This window comes from Opisthorchis viverrini (assembly GCF_000715545.1).
Source record: "Opisthorchis viverrini unplaced genomic scaffold scaffold56, whole genome shotgun sequence".
In the NCBI taxonomy this organism is placed as follows: domain Eukaryota; kingdom Metazoa; phylum Platyhelminthes; class Trematoda; order Opisthorchiida; family Opisthorchiidae; genus Opisthorchis; species Opisthorchis viverrini.
In genome coordinates this window covers 188131-209605 of record NW_008752000.1, presented here as the reverse complement: position 1 = coordinate 209605, position 21475 = coordinate 188131, and the positions used below count along the sequence as shown (strand labels likewise).

The 21475-nt window shown below is 45.7% G+C and overlaps 1 protein-coding gene across 1 annotated transcript in view; it reads right to left on the bottom strand.

The window, feature by feature from the left end:
• Window positions 1–21475, bottom strand: part of T265_10187 (hypothetical protein) — a gene marked incomplete at both ends in the record, with an annotated part of 40026 nt that overhangs the window by 3652 nt on the left and 14899 nt on the right. The window contains 6 exons of the mRNA XM_009176484.1: window positions 1856–2125; window positions 8651–8891; window positions 10000–10091; window positions 13508–13640; window positions 17311–17534; window positions 20584–20697. Coding sequence (XP_009174748.1) covers window positions 1856–2125; window positions 8651–8891; window positions 10000–10091; window positions 13508–13640; window positions 17311–17534; window positions 20584–20697 — 1074 coding nt within the window. The remainder of the gene's footprint in view (window positions 1–1855; window positions 2126–8650; window positions 8892–9999; window positions 10092–13507; window positions 13641–17310; window positions 17535–20583; window positions 20698–21475) is intronic.

Sequence of the window (21475 nt, the reverse complement as noted above, 5' to 3'; positions counted from 1 at the left end):
CTTGTGGAACACTCTGTGACTACTCTATAAATACAGTTGTAATAATTTTCCTTGGTCTCCATAAAGGGCTGTGTAGAGCTACCGTACCTTTTGATATACCACAGTGGGCGGAGCAGGAAACCAAGGGACCGGTACAGAGTTGCACTACAGTTCAGCAAGTCACAATACCTTCATAACCTGCCCAGGTATACGTTGTTTGAATCCTGGCTCACTCTTCTCTGACTTCGACAGGAGATAAACGATGAAACACAGTAGGCGGAGTACATGACTGGGCGAATAATGCTTGTGGCGCTGGATGCCAGCCTGAATTGAAATACCTATCGTATCACCAAACACTCGTTTTGTAAACATTTGACAGCGAATTCTTTGGTTACGCCCCATTTCAACCGTCGTTCCAAGCGATCGATGTTCAAAAAATGAAGGGCGCCGAGTCAATAGGCTATATGGCTTCGTTTAGTTCAACACTGCTACGGGCATCAGAACGAAGTCCCGAATTCGGTCTTTACTGAAACTTCTGCGAAATCTGACTCTCTCAAAGTAACGAACTAAACAGGTCCCTCACAAGTTGGACCAGTAGTGAAGAGGGTGAATATTCAACGCACAACGGATTGTTATGTCAGAACCATTGAAAGTATACACTCGGCATAGCCCTCACCAACCATATCTCGAACTGTTTAATTAGGTCTCGTCACCATTGCCAAGGCTCAAGATAGTTCAGTGGTTTAGGCACGAATTTGCTGACCAGAAGGTTCACGGTTCGAACCCAACCTCGGTATCTTGACAGCTCTTGTCTACACTTGGGCAACCTTGTGATGTTTCGGCTCGCGTGCTTCCTTCGTGTGTCATGGCAGCTAGACACCCAAAGCAGCTGAACAATGATTATTTTTGTTTCGCCACTGCCGCGCACAGGGTGCCGCTATTGAACGGGGAAGAAGAGAGCTCAGAACCTAGATAGCATCATCCATAATGCGTCTTCGACCCGTCCACAGAATTCAGCAACGAACAACAATCTATTTGTATTATGTTGTTGATTGCTGCTCACGGGCAGCATGACTGAAGCAGGAAACGGTCAACACAAAGAAAGGTAGTAATATCACCAGTAGTAAGAGCTTAGGATGCAACCGTAGTAACGTTTGGTAGAGGCGAGATGAATCAGCGGTTGGAGCGCGAATTTATTGACCATAAGGCCTGTGGTTCGACGCCGACCTCTGTCTCTCAACCTTCCCTGTCTAGGCTTGGGTAACCTGGCAGCATCCCAGCATTTGTGCTTCCTTCTGGTGGCATGGCAATTAGACACCGAAAGGGTGCTAAGTTGAATGATTTGACAAGTAGGGTGCTGACGCTGAGCACGGTGGTCTGAGAATCACAGCTGGCGACAGGAAAACAAAAATGAATGATAAACCAACAAGGCTGACTTCCTCACCTGAACAACAAAGTTCCAAGTGCAAAAGAAACAAGAAAACGGGATAATCAGGCCTAAGTTTGAAATCGATACTGAATGGTCAATATTTCACAGTTGGTTGGTCATGCGCACCAGTAATTCGAATCAACAATGTGCCTGACTGATTGGAATGTAGAAAGTTTTGACAGGCACTATCTGTGCCGGCACCGAACGTGAAAGCAACTCAGAATGTCTGTCACTGAAGCTATGCGGTCTACAAAAAACGATGGTGCGTGTGTTTGATTGACTACCACGGCTCCGTATGATTGTTAGTTTATTCCATATCGCCTTAGACACAGTTTGATAGCTCAAAAACTTGAGCCATCGTGTTCACACTGGGTTTCCCGAACCGGGCTGCGTCGAAAAGCGGATGAGAAAAAGGGCGTGCATTTGGATTGGAAAAAAATGACTCACAGTAATCAGTAGGCCGAGGAGAGGAACAGCGCATGCAATGGTGAACGCCCAAGCCAACGGTCGTGGGGCTCGCTTGTCAGCGGGTCTGAACATGTGCTCGATTCCAGGTTTTGCCTTTGTTGGACCAGTGCCAATGAGTGAGCTGGGCCCAGAAGCGCGTTTCATTCCAGCTGTGGATGGACTACGTTGTCGAGAGATATCCACCGAGGCGGCAGTACGTTTAGCCGAATCCGAATGAGTTGGACCCGTGAAGTGTAGATGAACGTTTGCCTAAAAATAGTATAACATAGGTCAGTAGAATGCCGTCTCGACGTCTATCCGAGTCAAATCCTAGTAAAATGTGTTGGGAATCTGTGAGTTTTCAAACAGCTCGTAAAAGACCTTGGAAAGCTACAGTACTCGGAAGCTGAACCAGAAACGAAATTTCTCACCTACATATCGCATTCCTACGGTATGCGATGGGCCAGATGGCCCAATTGGTTAGAGCAAGAATTTACTGATAGGTCCGTGGTTAGAACCCGACCTCTGCCTCTCGACTCCTTTGTCTAGGCTTGGGCAGCCTGACAGTACCACAGCCCTCGTGCAACCTTCGGGTGGCATGGCAGCTGGGTACCGAAAGGGCGCTACAGCTGAACGGCGATTCCTACGGTAAAGTAGTAGCCCCAATCTCGGTCATTTTTACATGTATGAGCTGAACAAAGAGGTTTGGTTGTTGAACATGATCAAGCTCATGGTTACCGTAGAGAGCAAACAGAAAGTGGAAGGTGACATAAACATACAGTTCCCATTCATGGCTGGGAGAAAGTGATGGGTGCGGTTGATTTTTCGATTTGCTTTTCCTGACTAGTTGCACGCACGAGGCAAACAGAGGATGGGTTTTTCGACCTGGCAAGGCATTCATTTGACAAGTCCCCATACCATGTGTATGGGTCAGTTGCTCCTGGATTGATGAATCGCTTCGAAACGATTGACAGTTGAATAATGAAGCTCAAAATTCGTCTGTGACGACGTGGTAGTTGGGCAATAGAAACTTACTCATAAATATTCCGCCAACCATGTACCACACAAAATACTCAAAAAGTTTCTATTCAAACGATCATGAAGCTGATCAACAACTTGAGATTACACTAGCCAAAAAAACGCTTCTGCTGGGTGACCATGTTCCTGCATGCGTTTTAACAATCTGGCGCTCTAGATAGCTAATAAAGACATGAACTTACTGATCGGATGGTTCACGGTTCGAGTCCAACCCCGACATATCGACTGCTCCTGTCTAGGCGTGGGTAAACTGACAGTATCTCAGCCCTTGTGCTTTTTTTCGAGTGACATGCCGGGGTGTTACAGCTGAACTATTATTATTATTATTGATTTGTTTATTTATTGATCCACAGAGCTACGAGGGCAACTGCGGGTCAAAAAAAGCTGTTTGGCATGATAGAAAGTATTTACCATATGCCATAGCAGAGGCTTATCAAACAGCACATCGCCAACAAGTAGCTCCATAGTGTAGATGCCCCCAAGGTTGTCAAATTCGTCCGCCGATCGGTCTTTATCCTGACAAAATGGAAAGGAAAATACACATTGATGTGAAAAGCGAAAAAACCAACAAGCAATACAAACGGCCAAAATGTGGCCAGATTGTTTTAAACGGTTGAGTTTAAAAGGACGAACACATCAGTTAGTAGATGCTTTCCTGATTTTGGGCAACATAATCTTGAGATGAGAAATTCAGGTGCCTGGAAGTGGGCTCGAACTGTCAACCTTCCGCTCCCTACTGAACGAGTGTTCTGCGAACCGAATTACCGAGGACACTTGCACCTGCAAACTCGAAGCTCAATCGGGATTTACCACCCGTCTGCCTAATCGACTAACAATTGTCTGTCGGCACCATTACTGAACCTCGTCTGTGGCTTCCGCATCAGGTGTTTACCTATTAAACAAATATGTGCGAACCATGCGTAAAGCTCAGGTGCATAAGAGTGACGGGAAGCACGGATGCCCAGCAGCTCAGTTGGTAGAGCACCTAGCCGATAAGCTAGAGGCCGCTGGATCAAGTCCAACTCTCTCCAGACGTATCCCTCCATTCACGCCCCCTGTACTTGGCCTATTCATGTCCACAATTGCCAGAGAGTGAGCTAATCTTCAGTTTATCTCACAAGAATCTTCCCGACTCGGTATCACCAAGGTTGCGATATACAAAGTTTAGAATGGGATTAGTTTCGAGTGGCACCATTCAGGACTTCATGACCATTGTCCGGGACTTCGTACATCATTTACGAAGCCACACATAACCTAAGATGGGACTAGTGCTGTCTAGGGCGATAAAGCTATCGGTCAGTAGTGATACGAACTGAAGAATCCACCCTCCAACCAACCAACAGAACTTTTCACTGTAGCACGGACTCGGACTTCGATTATCGAACGAACAACGCTTCGTTGTTTAGTCAATTCTTTAGACAAATCGACCGACCCCAAGCACCACAGAGCCAGTCAGCTACGATCGAACATATCTGAGTATTGAACGAGGCATATAAATAGCAGCGAACCGTGTTAATTCTAATCTGGTTTAACAGTAACAAACTGAGATTTCTCTAAAGCAAAATAAACTCTTTCGGATGGATTTCTGCGCATAAAATACGTACACCCCACGACAAACACAATCTGACCATCCTGTTCTGCCAAACACAACTTCCGCACTTAAAATTCCGGGAAAGTTGAAACTTGGCAGACAAGTGAACAACGCAGTAAACTGTCTAAATGCCGATTTTAAACTTCCGTATTAAAACTTGTAAAAAAACATCGCAAATTAGCATGAAAATGGCTTGTTTCCGCACGGGGATCATATACATCCGACTATGAGAAGAAATATGACAATCCAATTCAAGACGGACATCGGCTGACCACTGCGGTAGCTACAGGAGCTGCGGACATTCCAGAAAGCGATTGCTACAGCGCCCATAAATCGGTAGTGTTCCGCCGTGAAAAAAACAGGTGGGCTTGAATGCCGTAAGGTCAGATAGGCGCAAACTTGTAGAATGAACCATGTTATCCAAACTGAGCAGTCAGCCCGTGTTCAGTTTAGCGAACACAAGCCTTATCTTGACATGGTTTGAGGTACTCTCGGTACCTCGCCATGCGTGGTTTTTACGGCGAGACAATAGCGTTTCATCGATCTCGACGTGCAGACCTGGGCCGTCGATAGTTGTTGGAGTCCGCAAAAGCTGCCAGGCGCAAACTTCGTGAAGGAAGTTCTTCCAGTCAACAGCGGTCGTGTGAGCAGAATTAGATTTTTGCCAAACTTTTGGACTAGCAATAAATGAATGGAATTACTGTCCTAAACTCCATCTTAGACCGCTCCAGCCAAGTTCTCTTTGAAAGACCGATTTCTTGCCGACACTGTCGGGCATTATACCTCCACCTGAAAGAAGCAGTTGAAAATCTTATTTAGTGGCCATTGTTGCATAAATGTTGCTGGTGAATCACTCCGTAGCCTTGCAAAAAACGTATCGCCGTCCCCTTGTCATGAACGAGAGCCGAAAGCGTCAGAAAGTTCATTTAAGGTTTTACGTCCGAACGGAGAAAATGTTTGCACAAAATGAGCCTAGATGCGGATAAGGAATTGTGTTTTCATCAAAAATAGGTCAAGGCTGTGTGCGTACATTAAATTGGATCTGGCAAAAGGTGGCGGGGCTTATCTGGAAAAGATCCAACATTGCTGTGTTAGGTGTTGGATTGACGCGACGTTTCAGATAACATGGAATCCTTACAGGAATTGAGCCACTATTAAAATGTCAGAGTCCGGTTGGAGGTGGAACATACTCAGATGGTGTGTTGGACCGCAGATATCTCAAAAAAGTGATATCTTTGGTCTCCACATCGATAGATGTGTTACTATTTGAAAAACGGTCGATGAGTAGCCATAAGCATTCAGCTTTCCTCAAAAAGATATGGAATCTTAAATTTGACGGACATGATTTGGAATGGTCACTTACGGACAAGGCTTCGGTGCTTTGGAATTTATTTATTTATACTAAAAAAATTGGAATGGTCATGTACTTTGAAATGCCACGATTTGAAAGTTGGATGAGCTCATCTGGTGGGCCATCGAGACCCGAGCGAGAGGTTCCGTTGAATCTCCTAGTAGCACTGTTTGAATTTGCAATAGTTTTCGTACCGACAGTGTGGTCATATAATTTGATCCAGGGGTATATGAGTACAGGTAATTTCCGATCGTGTGTTCCAACATGGCTCGTATCAACTTAGAGATCGCTCAACGACGGTTACGTGACAGCTACCGATTTTTAGAGGTAATCGTTGGAATCAAACGAATCAACACTGAACTAAACACAAATCCACCAGTGACTATGGGCGGAACCGTCTAGCCAAGTATTAGGTCATCCAGGGCTTCAGCTTGCGGTATGCATGTGCGCTTCTCTTGTTATTCAGTTCGAAAGACTCGACTCGAATGGAAGTTCAGTGATTTCTTCAGATTATGCAAGACCCTAGCACCAACGAAGCAGACAACCGCGTGACGGCTTCGACCTTGAGCAATTAATTCCCATGCATATATGTCCGTCTGTTTGCAGCAGGCACATGTCAGGTAAACAGGTAGACAAGAAAGGGAGTTCGGTTCATCAGGAATTAAGATATAAGATGAGAAAAACTGATTGGTAGAGTTCACAGGGTGCGTACTGTTGAACCCTTGAGGGAGTTTCGAAGGCACGAAAGTAGACTTTCATCTTTGAAAGGTCAACTAACATCGGTTAGTTTCAGATAGATCCATAAAACAAGCAGTGCGACAGAAAGTGTCTCATCTAATGTTTGAACCAGGGTGACAATCATGTCACGTGAGGGGCAGAGGAAAGGGCTGTACTCTTTTGAAAACAGATTTAAGAGATTTCTCCTTCTTCTTCGTTGAGAAATTCACTTAGGGCAGTCATATACAAAAGAAAGTGGGGTTGCACTTTTCTACAATATGATGGGTCCATATTTAGTCACGTTGTACTTCACTGAAGGTCTCTTGCAATCGTGTCATGTCGGTGGACTGATCGTCCTAAAACAGCTCACAAGACACTTCCTCACCGTGCCGCTCAAATATATTTCTGAATAATTGTAGCTTGTTGTGAGATTCTTATTCACATTGATCTCGTTTGAACGATCCCTGTCTTGTTTCGACACAAATATTCTGGTGTGTCTACACCACCAAAAATAGGGGGCACTGGACTGGAGCTTCACTCTTATTAGACCTCATCAGCAGAGCATATTCTTGACCGTACCCGGGGTTTGAACCTCACACATCTGACATGCGAGGAAAGCGTATTACGGCTGCTCCACCAGCGCATACTGAACGGATCCAACAGCCACCTGATCAACAACCAATGAACGGATCTTTATTTCCACATCTAAACAGGTAAATGTGTTCACGCTTGAAAGACGTGATTGGCTTTTCCACACATCTCGAAAGACGACCCAGTGGTTGTCCTCGTTTTGTCGATCGACTGACTCACCTGTCAGGACTTCCCGGTCAGATGGTTCCACGGACGCTTGGACAACTTTCTTCTGGATAGTCGTAGGTATTTGCGGGATTGGTAGGATTCATATTCACACCCGGAGTCCAAATTCCGGCACCCCCACGGATATACATTGCTGGGAAGCTCTGGTGGGCAGAATTCCAGTGCTGCCCGCTTTGACGAATTCAGAAAAATAACGGTACTTTCCCTATGGAACTCTGTGGCTGTGATCAGGTCTACCGTGTTTGAAGAGTGAAACGTAAAATTGCCCGTCCCGACATGTACTATATCCTTACCAAACTGTTCCCATCTCACTTGCAAGAGATTCTTTCAGACAGCTGGTCGGTTCAACTGAAAGTGTCTAAACGCTCAGCTCCATCCACTTCCACCTCCTGATAGGGATGCCACGATAAAGCTACATTCAGTTATCGTCAAAACAACTTTCGAAAACCAGAAAAATCTCTCTTCATCTTACTATTTTTTACCACATCTGGACAAAAAAAACCGATGAAGTTTCGCGCTCAGTATAAACTACAAGCACTACCAAGTTTCAGAAAGGGGTTAGGCTCGAGATGGCTCAGAAGATCCGTGGTTCTCAACCTCTACATCCCGACTGCACTTGTCTGGGATTGGGCGACCGGGCAGTATCTCAGCCCCCGTGCTTTCTTCGGATGGTAGTTAAGCACCGAAAGGAGATTAAAGCCGGACGCCTATATTATCATCATCGTCATCATCATTATCTAAGAGGGATGCCTACTGGTCCCTACTGAGCGTGATCGTTGTAAGTAATACGTCCTGGACAGACAAGTCTCTTGTGTGGGATCTGACTGTTTTCTCTGAAGACGGGACTACCACTGTATCTATCAAGACCGTATCAACAAAAGGGGGCGAGATGACTCATTGGTTAGCGCGCGAATATACTGACCGGAAGGTTCCAGCCCGAGGTCTGCATCTCGACTTGGATAACCTGACAGTATCCTAACCCTCGTACTTCCTTCTGGCGGCATGGCAGTTAGGCAACGAAAGGCTGCTACAGCTGAAAGATGTTTTTAATGAACAAAAGAAAGTTCGAAAACTTTTCGACGAATTTCAAGTGTCGAGAAGCTCGGATTGCATTTGTAAGACATCCATATACAAAATCTAAGATCTCGCAATAGCGTGTCTCGAAAGAGTTGCGCAAACCAGGCTAGATTTCAGTAACGTAACCAAGAATAAACGAGGAGAACATATGGTGCAACAGCAGGTACGGTCCTGCCAAAGGATCACTTGAACTGAGGTCACTTACCAAGCGAATGCGGTAGGATTTGGCGTCAACAATCTTAGAATCTGAACTTTCATCCAGAACAAATGTGATCGCTTGTTTCGTCTCCTGGTGGGTCAGTTGGAGGAATACTTGATGGGCAGTTAATGGCGTTTTCGTGTCACTGTCCTCAGTCAAACCTATGTTGACCAAAAGTTGTTGTCCGTGGTCTATATTGATTGCGCCATCCGGCGTGGCAGCAGTATATTGTTGACCCGGTTGGAACCTGAAGTATGCATAAGCACGGAACTACGTGTTATATAAATCGGATGGAATATAAACAGTAAAGCAATAGAAGAAGACGAAATTGACTAATTCAAGGAATATTACGACCCGCACCTGAAGGGTCTTGAGGTAGTTCAGTGGCGTCAGATAACGGACTGGAATTTCCGTCAGCAACTGGCTAGACTTAGGCGGCCTGGCAGTATCCCTTCTGGTGGCAAGACAGCTAGGCACCGTAAGGGTATTGTAGCTGAACGACTGTCTACTCTTTTTGGTTAGGTTACTACATCCCAGAGACATGCAAACGAATAAACATGATAACATATTTACCCAGTAAGATAAACCAGCTGAATTCTGCGGTAATCCTCCTAGCTTACGGGATTCTTAAAATCCCTTTTCATATCACTGGATGTAATTACTCCGGTTGGTCCATACCAAAGAGCAGGAGCACCAGAAGTTTCGATCGATTTTATCAGAACGACCCAGCTAAGGAGTTATGCACTGCTGTCGAGTTTCCCAAAGGGTGAAGCTCGAATCCCAAGGTCCCCCCTATTTAGTAGTGGACTAATTTCGCCAGAATGGAACAAGGGCTCTCCAAACCACAAATAGGCAAGGTGTTCAGAGTAGGCGTGACTCAACCTTCTGAGAATTGGCAAAGAAAAACTCGATTCACTCACTTGATATCAGCTATGTGATGTTCATGAGCTGCATCCAATAACGTCGCCATGGCACCGACCACCTTTGGCTTTACCAGCACCACNTTACCCAGTAAGATAAACCAGCTGAATTCTGCGGTAATCCTCCTAGCTTACGGGATTCTTAAAATCCCTTTTCATATCACTGGATGTAATTACTCCGGTTGGTCCATACCAAAGAGCAGGAGCACCAGATTGAAGTTTCGATTTTATCAGAACGACCCAGCTAAGGAGTTATGCACTGCTGTCGAGTTTCCCAAAGGGTGAAGCTCGAATCCCAAGGTCCCCCCTATTTAGTAGTGGACTAATTTCGCCAGAATGGAACAAGGGCTCTCCAAACCACAAATAGGCAAGGTGTTCAGAGTAGGCGTGACTCAACCTTCTGAGAATTGGCAAAGAAAAACTCGATTCACTCACTTGATATCAGCTATGTGATGTTCATGAGCTGCATCCAATAACGTCGCCATGGCACCGACCACCTTTGGCTTTACCAGCACCACCAGTGGAAGCTGCGGATAGGAGTTGAACACAAACAAGCAGAAGGAACGATAAGTGTGGTATTACGTCATTGGATAACGGAATGAACGAATTCTACACCAAATCCAGAACATTAAGGCTGAGTATAAACGAACGCCTACTTTTGTATAAATTCGGACAGGCATCCTAGTCAGGAGAGTAGCGAAAGCGAGCCGGTGACCGACCTCTGATCAAAGGATGCGACCACGGTTCTGTGTGAGGCTTGAGCACGTCAACTTAAGTGACGATGCGGACTAGGCTGAACTGTTATTGGGGGGGGGGGGGCCTGAAAACTAACCTGTTAGATTGTCGCTCTACAGTTTATCTGAATGGATCGTAGAGTGAGTCCGTCTTTAAAGCTACGGTTGGAGGAGGATCAGCGTAGAACTATCTGTAGCAGCGATGGCTTCTGGTACACTGCTGTGGCATCATCATCATCATCAACAGTAGGACATGAGTGTTCAACACCGATGCTTCACTGCCGGCTTGGAACCAAATAATAGTGTTTGATCAATACTGGATTCCCGAGACGGTACACATTGTATCCCGAAACTCCTCGCACGACTACGAACATTGCTTGCAGACCAACCAATCGACGTGGTAGATAAATTTGTGTTAGGCGGAATTCCACACGGATTCCTTTTTACCACTCGCACCCAGGTGCTCCTACGGCCGAGAAGTCCATCCCACGCAAGACTGGCCAAAAATTGGGGACACTTGCCGGTCCGGCATCAAGACGAGATTTGATTAGTCGAAAGTCTGAACCCAACAGGCAATTATGACCCAGTATTGGCCGAATGCCGGTTGCCAATGACGCACCAGAACGCGTCAGAATTTCCAGAAAGTTATAACCGCCTACGCTATATATATGAAGCGCTGTACAACTGTTCCTGACTTCGTTTTTGGCGTTAATATACCTTGTGCACCCTTTGTGGTTGTTTTGACGTGCACGCCAGCTTGGGAGGCTTAGACCGAGAACCAAGCTGAGAAAAATATCGTTACTACAATTTGTTTACCTGGATAGTTGTATAACACCCAGTGGCGTGGCTGGAGACGAGATCATTTCTCAGATCGAGAAGACCAGGGCAACTTCTGTCAACCTCCGACACTTATGGCGCCGGCGTGAAGTCCGCTTTTCTACTAAGGGCTAGTGCCGCGATGCGACCAACACTGCTCTAAGGATCAGGAAAGAGGCTTCTACGCGCAAAAAATGTGTGAAAATTGCCAGTATTTGACCATCAGCATCCTCGAAGCAGTGGCCTGGTCATATGGAAACATTGGATTATCAATTCTGAGATACGCCAGAAAGTTTTAGGCAAAAAGAGCTCTCCCACGGTGGATAATCTACTTGAGCTCCATAGGCTACGCTGGTTAGGACATGTACATTGCATGCCAGAGGACCGTATGCCTTACAAACCGCCGTAACTAGAGCCAACATACACTGAAAATCCGAGGTGGACTATATAGCTGATTCACCCTTACTGGGAATCATCGGTAGTGCGGATCTCACGAAACTCAAAGGGTTCGAACCCGCGACCAGTGGTTGAACATTCCATTGCACGGGGGAGGTGGGGGGCTGAACAGCAGGGCGACTAGTTCTCACTTAGACAGGATGTAGGGCCGCTCATTCTGGTTTCTCGAGCGACGGCTTCTCAGATGGAAGTTACACCCATTTTGAGGAATTAGACATCATCTGAAGCACTTATGGATTGATTGTAGTGTGAGGAAATTCGCTAGTTGTCAAATTGGGTTTCGGTCAAGTGTCCAAACTACTAGCCGGCCGGTCGCGGTTTCGAGACTCCTTGGTGCTTTGTGAGGTGTGAACTGCCGTTGATTCCCATAAAGGACGAAACAGTTGTGCAGTTTGGGTTAGTTATTGACAGAACAAAACAACAATTGAAAATGAAGAAGTTGTTTCACAGTTTAGCATCGTTGTCACTCGTCCGTCCAGCCTGGTAACAACGTTTCTACTTGGTTTCCTTGGATCTGATTGTACGCTTTTTTCCAACAGGGAAAGAGACTTCTCTCTCTCTCTCTACAATAGTATTCTAGCAAAACAGCTTCCCGCAAGAAAGGCTAAGTGCTTCCCTATGTTAGTTCATCTTGGAGAAAATCATTGTAGATAGTGTGGAAAGTATCAAGAAATCGGTTTGAAAGCAACCTAATCATCACTGGTAGTAATCCTGTACCAACATATTAAATAGACAATGCAACGGGTATTTTCGCTTCTCATTGTAGGCTTTTCCGTTACGAAAACACATAGCTCAGCTGCACTGCGAATGATCGATTAACTGAAAAGTAGATCGAAACATCAACCTGATTAACTTCACCGAATACGCGAACCATCTGAGTGAGTGAATGAATGCACAAACGTGTTTGACAGTCACAATTATGACGAGAAGGCTATCAAAAAGGAAGTAGCTAGGAGGTTATTTTTTCTTTATTCTGATTGTTGCAACCATTCGCTTGAAGGTGAGTAGTCATGAAAAGTTACGCCGGCTAGCTGTTAGAAGATGATCGCAAGAATACCGCTATCTAAACCGGCACTAGCTCCGAGTGACTCCAAGTTATAGCTATTTACTGTTTGGTTGTTGGTTGGTTCGTCGCAAAAGTTTCATCCCCGATTGAGATGGCATCGTCATTTCGTGGTTGAGTGGGTGAATTCCTCCTCTTCTGCCTGCGTTTATATAGCTTCTAACCAGTACCTGATAACCCTAAAGTGATTGGTTGGTCCCAAGTTGGTTTTCGCGTAACTTGGTTGGTCAGCTTGGAAGCTGGGTTGCGTTTGGTTCGTTGGACGCTTCCAATTCAACAGGTGTATTCCTCCATTGTGGTTGGGCGGATTCCTTTTTGTTTGGTGGTATGATTTCGTTCCACTTTCGGTAGCTTTGTTTCTTTGAAATACTTGGTCTGTAGGATGTCGTTAAGTTGATTGACTTCCCATGTGGTTCAGAATTCCGCAACTGTGCAATTCTATTGTTCGTATTAGCTGATAGACTGGGTCGATGCCGGTGTGTTTACAGATCGACTTTTGTGTGGAGTACCAAGCCTCGGCAGATTTCCGCTTCTGTTTTGTTCTTGCGTGTCCTGCGTCTTCATGAATTGAAAAAGTGACACTGGGTCATGTTTTCGGCTGGCAAGCATTCGTGAATGTATTCTAGTGGTCAGCTTTTTCCAGTCTCGCAAATATAGTATTTGTCGCATTCGTTACATTGAATCTTTCAGCATTATATAAGCTTTCGTGATGAGGTAAAAGGAGAGGAACAAACCTTTCGGGGGCACATTCACTCATAACATAACCACGACTAACAGTCAATCGCATGGAACAGTTCGTGCCGTTATAGCTGATCTACTAACGAATGTTGATAAGAAGCACGTGAGATGAAAGACACACGCTGTGCACACTTACTTGGACACCAGTCAACCCCAGGATTGTGCGTTTCTCGGCCGAGTTTGTCCACTGACCGGAAACTTCCAATTCATAATGTCCACAAGCCGGCAGAGTGCCATCCGGTCCACGGAGCGATAGTTGATACGCTGACCTGTGCAAGTTTGAAAGAGGACAAGAAAGTTATTGTAAACAGTGCAGTTGAGCGGTGTGTGAAAAGTACTGGTGTTCGACTGAATAACCTAGGCACCAAAGATAATGTATTGAAATGCGCCGTGACCTCTCTGGATATTTAGGAAATCACCCAACTGGTCACAAAAATTCTGCCTCGCCATGTGGTCCAAATCTTATTCTTAAATCATTTTGCGAGCTACACTGCCTTTGTAACTAGAACCCCAATGCAGGACAGGCTCTTTCGGATAGCGGATGATTCTATGGAGAGTCTAAATGGTATTCTTTGCCGACTGAGGCAGAATGTGTAATCTCAACCCACAAGGGAAGGTCGTGGAGATCTTTACTTGTGGATAGGAAAGTCATTGTACTTCGACTTTTTGCAGCATGGAACCTTATTAGAAATAGAAAGACCAACCCTCATCTCTTTAGCGACTAGCATCATGATTCAGGGACGTGCATAGATATGCGATCCTCGTCCGGTTGCGCTCGGGATATAAAGTGACACAATAATCTCTCCGAGGAAAAAATGGGCATTCGGTTTTTCCTCGGAAGGGGTAACACAATACGTCAGGGATAACGGAGAACGCTATCGTGAAATCTCCAGATAAGCGGTCTCTCTGAATGGGCTCCGGAATACACACAGCGTGAATATCAAGGCTCCAGTTCTTAGCAAGACAGATTTACGGCTCGTATAAAACGCCTGCTTTGCGACCGATCCTGTCTCGGCAAGTACAACCCATAATGTATGCTTAAGCGTTCCCTACAAGTGTTATGGTAAGTAGCCTTCGATGGGGGCGGGCGATGGGGTGAGAACAAAATCGATCACTCCTCGTGATGGTCTTTCTTCGACGAGATCACTGCATACATATCAGGGAGGCCAGACTCGTGAAAGCAACCAGTGAAGGCCCGAAATCTACTGAGACCCTCAGCTCCGCTAGATGTTGACCAGACAGACAACGCCCCCTCAATATGCAGGGTTTCACAACCTTGTAACAAACCCAAGCAGCGAGAGTCAGCGTTGATCAAGGTCAGACAACGCCCCCACAATATGCAGCGCATCGCAACCTCGTACCAAAGCCAGACCGCGTGCGTCAGCACTGGACCACGTTAGACAGTGTCCATCCAATAACTAGCTTGAGACCGTTGTACTTTCGCACTCGCACACACCCACGCTCTAGCACTCGCTTGTTCGGAATATGACTGTTGCGTTCCCTTCTGTGAGTCTTTTTTCAGGCATTAGGAACTAGAGCGGGTCGGCAGTCAGACACAACAGATATAACAATACACCTCAATGGGAAACTTCTTCTCAGCTCCGCTAGATGTTGACCAGACAGACAACGCCCCCTCAATATGAAGGGTTTCACAACCTTGTAACAAACCCAAGCAGCGAGAGTCAGCGTTGATCAAGGTCAGACAACGCCCCCACAATATGCAGCGCATCGCAACCTCGTACCAAAGCCAGACCGCGTGCGTCAGCACTGGACCACGTTAGACAGTGTCCATCCAATAACTAGCTTGAGACCGTTGTACTTTCGCACTCGCACACACCCACGCTCTAGCACTCGCTTGTTCGGAATATGACTGTTGCGTTCCCTTCTGTGAGTCTTTTTTCAGGCATTAGGAACTAGAGCGGGTAGGCAGTCAGACACAGCAGATATAACAATACACCTCATTGGGGAAACTTCTTGCCATGAACTCTGTCCACTTGTGGTAGCCTTGTGGTGCGTAGCTGCCATCCGAGCAAAGCAAGATAGCTGAAACACTGCCAGCTGACCCATACAGGAGCGTTCACAAAATCAGGAATGGATCCAAAGCAATACTCAAACCTCTGGGCTATCCAAATCTCGTGCCGGTAGTTAAGGTGTGATGTGAGATAGAATTTATACACAATTGTAAACACTGCATCAAGTACCGAAGGTCTTCGAAAAAGGTCTGGGCCCCTAGTCGGAAATGATCGGCTGTACAACATTGTGAGTTGTACGCCTTAGCATTAGGAAAACAGCAAACCCCACTATCCCATTACCACTGATTCTGATCGCAAAGGATTCCGCTACCATATGAAAAGTATCAAACAGTGGCATATATTGTCGACAAAAGACACTAAACACTTCGGGGACCTGTGAATACATACGTTTTGTGTCAGTTCCCCTTTGAATTGGCTCATATCAAGCCAAAATTTGGTCGAGTCTCCGGGAGTTATCGATAGTACATGTAGTTGAGGGGGGAAAGAATCTAGGTTAAGTAGTTCTGTTCTAATGCATTTGTGAATTAGGCTGGTGACTAAGTTTCGTCAGAACCATTAGGCATTGGTAAAGGTTGATCCGTGAACTTCATCATGGGATGAGTCTCATATTCGGACTTTTCTCAGCCCTTTCAAGCTCAAGGGGTCTTCACATCTTGCACAATTACCGCACGGCTAATTCACATATTCGGATTAGTGTAACTGTCGAGTCTCATTTTAAATCAACCGTAATGGAGGTATCTTATTTCGACAGGGCACTCAGATGTGTTGATTTTGCTGCTGCTCGAAGGCTGTTTGGATAAAGTTTCCACCCTTCCACTTTTCTCTAATGTTTCCGTTTCTTACTGCTGTATGGCATTTACGTGCCGTTGCTTACTACAGGTGTATTCTTGTTAACAATGATGGAGATGACGAATAATGTTTTTTTTGCTCGAAGGCGTATGGAGGAAGGGCTGTTTGGATAAAGTTTCCACCCTTCCACTTTTCTCTAATGTTTCCGTTTCTTACTGCTGTATGGCATTTACGTGCCGTTGCTTACTACAGGTGTATTCTTGTTAACAATGATGGAGATGACGTATAAATGTTTTTTTTTTCGGCGCGGTGTTGTGCGTGAAGATCGTAACGGATGGTAGTGAGAATTTATACACATGTAAACTTGGGACGCGAATAACAACGAACTACTTTTGGCGTGTAAGTAGTCAATTCCGAGCGCGTTTTAGTCACGCTAGGGAGGGGCGGAGGGCCTAACTGGGGTGTCACGAGGCTCATCCGTAACGAACGTTGGGAATCCTGTGCAGTTTTGCATAGTATACAGAACGACAGACAGAACTGGGAGGTGATTCGTTTTCTTAATGCAACCGACTTTTACTGGGGTCTACAATAACAGTGGTGGTGAGCTCTTACGCTGCACTGGCATATGGTCATGACTGTTCCGGAATAAAATTCCTTTGTGCGAAAGTTGAGAACAAGAAACTTAATGGTATCCAGAACCCAAGGTTTCTTATAATCCAAAATGAGGAGGCTTGGAATCTTGGTAGGCCACGTCTCCGACAGTACTTAATGAATAGGGTGAAGAGGCGAAGAATATCACGCCATTTATGTCCGAGTTTCGATGGAAGTTCCAACTGACCAGCCGAAGAGAGCTGTCTCAACGAAGATTGGATTAAAATGGCAAAATAGTCGACAAGCGCGCTCAGAAGAGTGGATTTTGCAGACCATCAACACACAGCGCCCGGTGATTTCGCCGAGTCACGAAACCCTAGACCTGGTAGTCTGTTCGATATATGATGAATTTATGTAACGGTTACGTCAAATAGCTTAAGGAAATGAATTTCTGACTGATTCACCCGTTCGATTTGGGAGAATCAAAAGAAATTAATCGGAGACAGCCAGTTATTTGTGTACTCACTTGCCATGAGGTTTGAATGCACCACGCTCGTTTGGACCAACCAGAGTTCGTATATTGTTCGAACGTTGAATGGCAGACAGACCGCCAGCCTTCAGGGCCAATTTGTCAGCAGAATAGGTAACATCACCCCAGATGTTAGTCAGAGTGAGTTGGACGTCAGGTTGATTACGGTGAACTGAACCAGCCGTGGCAGCACGCACGCCAGACTGGATTACAATAGGGGCCTAATGAAAAAACAATAGATACGTTTGTTGATGATAACGGTGAGAAAGGGAAAACGAGGGTATGGAGGCTGTCAAAACGCAAGTTCAACTAACCTTCACCGGCAGAGGATTTCTAGTGAGTGAATGATCTGAGTAGATGTAACCACCGCGTGTTCATAAATGAACGATGAACAGCAGGTCGGCTGCTGCGATCCACAACAAGATCTCAATTGAATAACATGTACACCCCTCGCTTAAACTAACTACAAAACTGTCAGTGATCTAGATCCATTGGTGTTTATGGGTTTCAGCTCGGCAACGTTTTTCACTATCAGAGTACAGGGTGGAACTGGTCTTCTTCGGGAAAATGCTCATTCTTCTGGAATTAGTTTCACTGATGCAACCTATCCACCTACGTTTTCCCAGGGTGCGCAGCCAATAACTGTTTTATTTCATTCAGTTTATCTCACGATGACAAATCGCACGCCACCCGGAGGAAGCACGAGGGCTGGGATACTGCCAGGTTGCCCTAGTCTGGACAGGGGAAGCCGAGAAGTGGAGGTCGGTTTCGAACCACAGACCTTCCGGTCAGTAAATTCGCGCTTTAACCACTGAACCATCTTACCAGAACGAATCGCGCAGCTGAATATCTGTTGTTACGCACAACATTCTCTTTCTCTAAGGCATGTCAGTCCTGCTGCTGTCATTGATTGAGGTCCCTACAGTGACCGTTTCCGGTCAAACTTGCAGCTTTCTGATGGTGACAAATAGAATGCACGTGAGTCCCTCAGTCCTCCAAAGAATGGACGTAGACGTCATATCAAAAGGAGCGCCATGATGAAACAAACTCCACAGTGTCCATTCCTTTGAAGTGGATGTCGGTGGTCGCTGTCACGAAATTTTGCTATCCTTGTCGTCACTCTCTTCTTGTGCAATTCGACCAGTTGGCTCCGCTTTCGGGGAACAAAACAAACTCCACAGTGTCCATTCCTTTGAAGTGGATGTCGATGGTCGCTGTCACGAAATTTTGCTATCCTTGTCGTCACTCTCTTCTTGTGCAGTTCGACCAGTTGGCTCCGCTTTCGTGGGAACAAAATTTGATTACTATACAAAATACAAACGAGCCGTTTGCATGGACGGATTCGTATCAGGACAAACTTAGGATTTTATGTTCTCCAAGCAACACACTATTACACAGATCCTGCATGTGATTATGGAGACATCGTTTCAAAAAATCCCCCAATGCTGTACAATGGGTGCCTCTTGGGTAAAGATGGTTCTCAGTCATCATGTGAACGATCAAGATACACAGCGCCTAGGAGGTTTGACTCATTTGAGTCCCATATAACCCGAGAACAATTGGGAACAATGTAGGAGTGCAGCGGCATAGTTTTTACTAATTCATAGCATATCTGATTCAGCATACCTTCATGAGGAAGCAGTCTTGTAGAACAGATTGTTTTAATGTCAGGGTGCTTTTGCGTTTTTTTTCCAACTCAAACAACCCAGTAAAACTGAGGAGTAGGTAGACGTAACGTACTACTCATAAGGATGTTGGAAACTACTGGACAGCTTACCACCGATTTGGCCCTTCATGGGGTTCATAAGGTAGGCACAGACCGTGTGTTATGCCTGGATTTCATAAAAACTGTGTTACATCTAGACAATGTATGGCAATATCTCGAATATCATACCGATTGAAGCATGAGGCGGTCTTGTGCAACACATTCAATTGAGTACCTGGTCAAAACCGAATTACTGTGCAGATAAGAGTATTTAAGGGCTGGATACTTTTGTAGTTTACGTACCCCGCAGGGGAAGCACCAGAATGAGAACACCAGATTTATAGATATGGTTGCACATTCACACAGACGGCCAATTTTCTATTCCACCTAATTGACGATTGATCAAAACAAGCGTACCTCCTCTGTCCACTGATGGCATATCAGTTGAATAGTTTTTTGTCCTCGTTCGTGTTACCACCGGCTTCGCTACTAGGCCTTATGCAGAACACACGTTTCAGTGCTTGTTTCCTGTAATCATGTCGCCGTAATGCGTCACAACAGTTTGTGCTTATCTGGTGATGCCGCAAGTGCACACTGAGCATTACATCATTATCATCGTCATCAGAGAGAGTAACATCAGTGCTGAGACACTGATACTTCACTGCCGTACAACCACAAAGTTTATTCACTTATACTTAGTGGCCTAAGGTGAAAAGAAGATAAAAGTGTGGGTGTGGGAGGGGACCTGGTGCTGGCCTACATCAAGCGTTCTGAGCTGCCTGCACCTCCGAACACTCAATCAAGCAATCTGGAAAGAAATTGACAGCATAAATGCCACTGACATCGACTGGTCACCATTTCACGCAACGCCTCCAGCCAACCGCGCGAACGGTTACATGGACTCTATCCTGGTAGGCGGCCCACACCAAGAACATCTAAACTTTTCGTACACCCTTCTACCAGTCATACGTTGACTAGCTAGTGCGTTGCGCCTTCCTCAAAGAGATAAGGAGAACAAAATTCGTCTCGGTAGACGGTGTGTCGGCATGCGTGGAACATGGCCGAGCCACCGCTGAACGTGCTGCTATTAACTTTCGGGTTCAGCCAGGTGGAGCGAGAACTCTCTTCATAATGATCAAAACACCAAGGGCTACGAGCTCGTCCACATTTCTCCGTCACTGATTTGCAGGAGTATTGAATGCTTGGTGCGTTCACTTCAGCGAGCTCGTCCACATTTCTCCGTCACTGATCTGCAGTGTTCATGCTAGTAAGCTCATTTTCTCATCCGGCAGGCATTTAGGTCCTCTGAGGCTCTGGAATTTAATTTCAGGTTGCGATCCCACTACTAACAACGGATTAGTAACATAGGGATAAAAACCTCCCAAGAGGCGGGGATCACGGTGCGATGTAGGTGAATTGTCCAAAGGCGTACAAGTATTAACTCATCCTATCAGGAAGATGGAACTCATTGTGTGTATGTATCGCCGCATAAACTGGAGGGGAGTTTCAAAACGGTTGGATTTGAGGCATTATCCGAAAACATACGTACGACAGTCAGTACTCACAATGTGCGGGTTTTTGTCCAAACTCCTCAGGGCGGAGATCAAATGGGCGGCAGCGCGGAGATTGTTCGACTTGACACGAGCGAGCAAGAAGTTGATCAATTTGACCAGCTTGTGCTGTAAGGAAAGAAAGTTTTGTATATGGTCAGGCTGACAATAACAGAATTCAAGTTACGAGTAGGACAGGTTCCCATTCTGAGTGGTGACAAAGAATACTCTATTGAGGATGTAAGAACATGGCTGACAACTTTTAGCTAAACAAGGGATCACCATGATTGATATCAGTAGCATTGCTGTAACACCAAGGCTTCACTAACGTACGACCGTGTCGATCGAATGAAAGCTGTGGTGTGTAGAGAGAGCGAAATGGAGAATGGAAGGAAGCAATCACAAGACTACAACGGGTTTCCGAGGTAGCTGAACTTCGGCAGTCAGCCAACGGAAGCCATTGACTTCGGATTCTGACATCTTTCAGTGTTTCCAGCTAGGTAGGGGAGCAAGTATATGGACCTCAATCCATCGGAACGTTTTGCAACCTCTTTCAGGTCATCCGTTACCCAACTATCGGTTAATGTCGTTTCGAAACTTTTTGCAGCACGAACGAACCACCGCAGTCCGTGATGGTTGATCAGGCATTGGGGTGAATTACGTGCCGCACAATCAGTAATCACACTAATGCAAATTTGCAGGCGTCAGCCTTTACCAGCGATGAGCCTAAGACATCCATGATCAAATGAACCTCAGATCCAACGACCATAAAACAACATAGTCCGCCCTGTAATCCGACAGACGCCTGAGACCCAATAAATAGTTCTGACGCCGTAGGTGACACACTCTAACCGACCGGATTGTTGTCTTCGAGAAGATGGAAGCGACTTCATCCGCCACACTACAG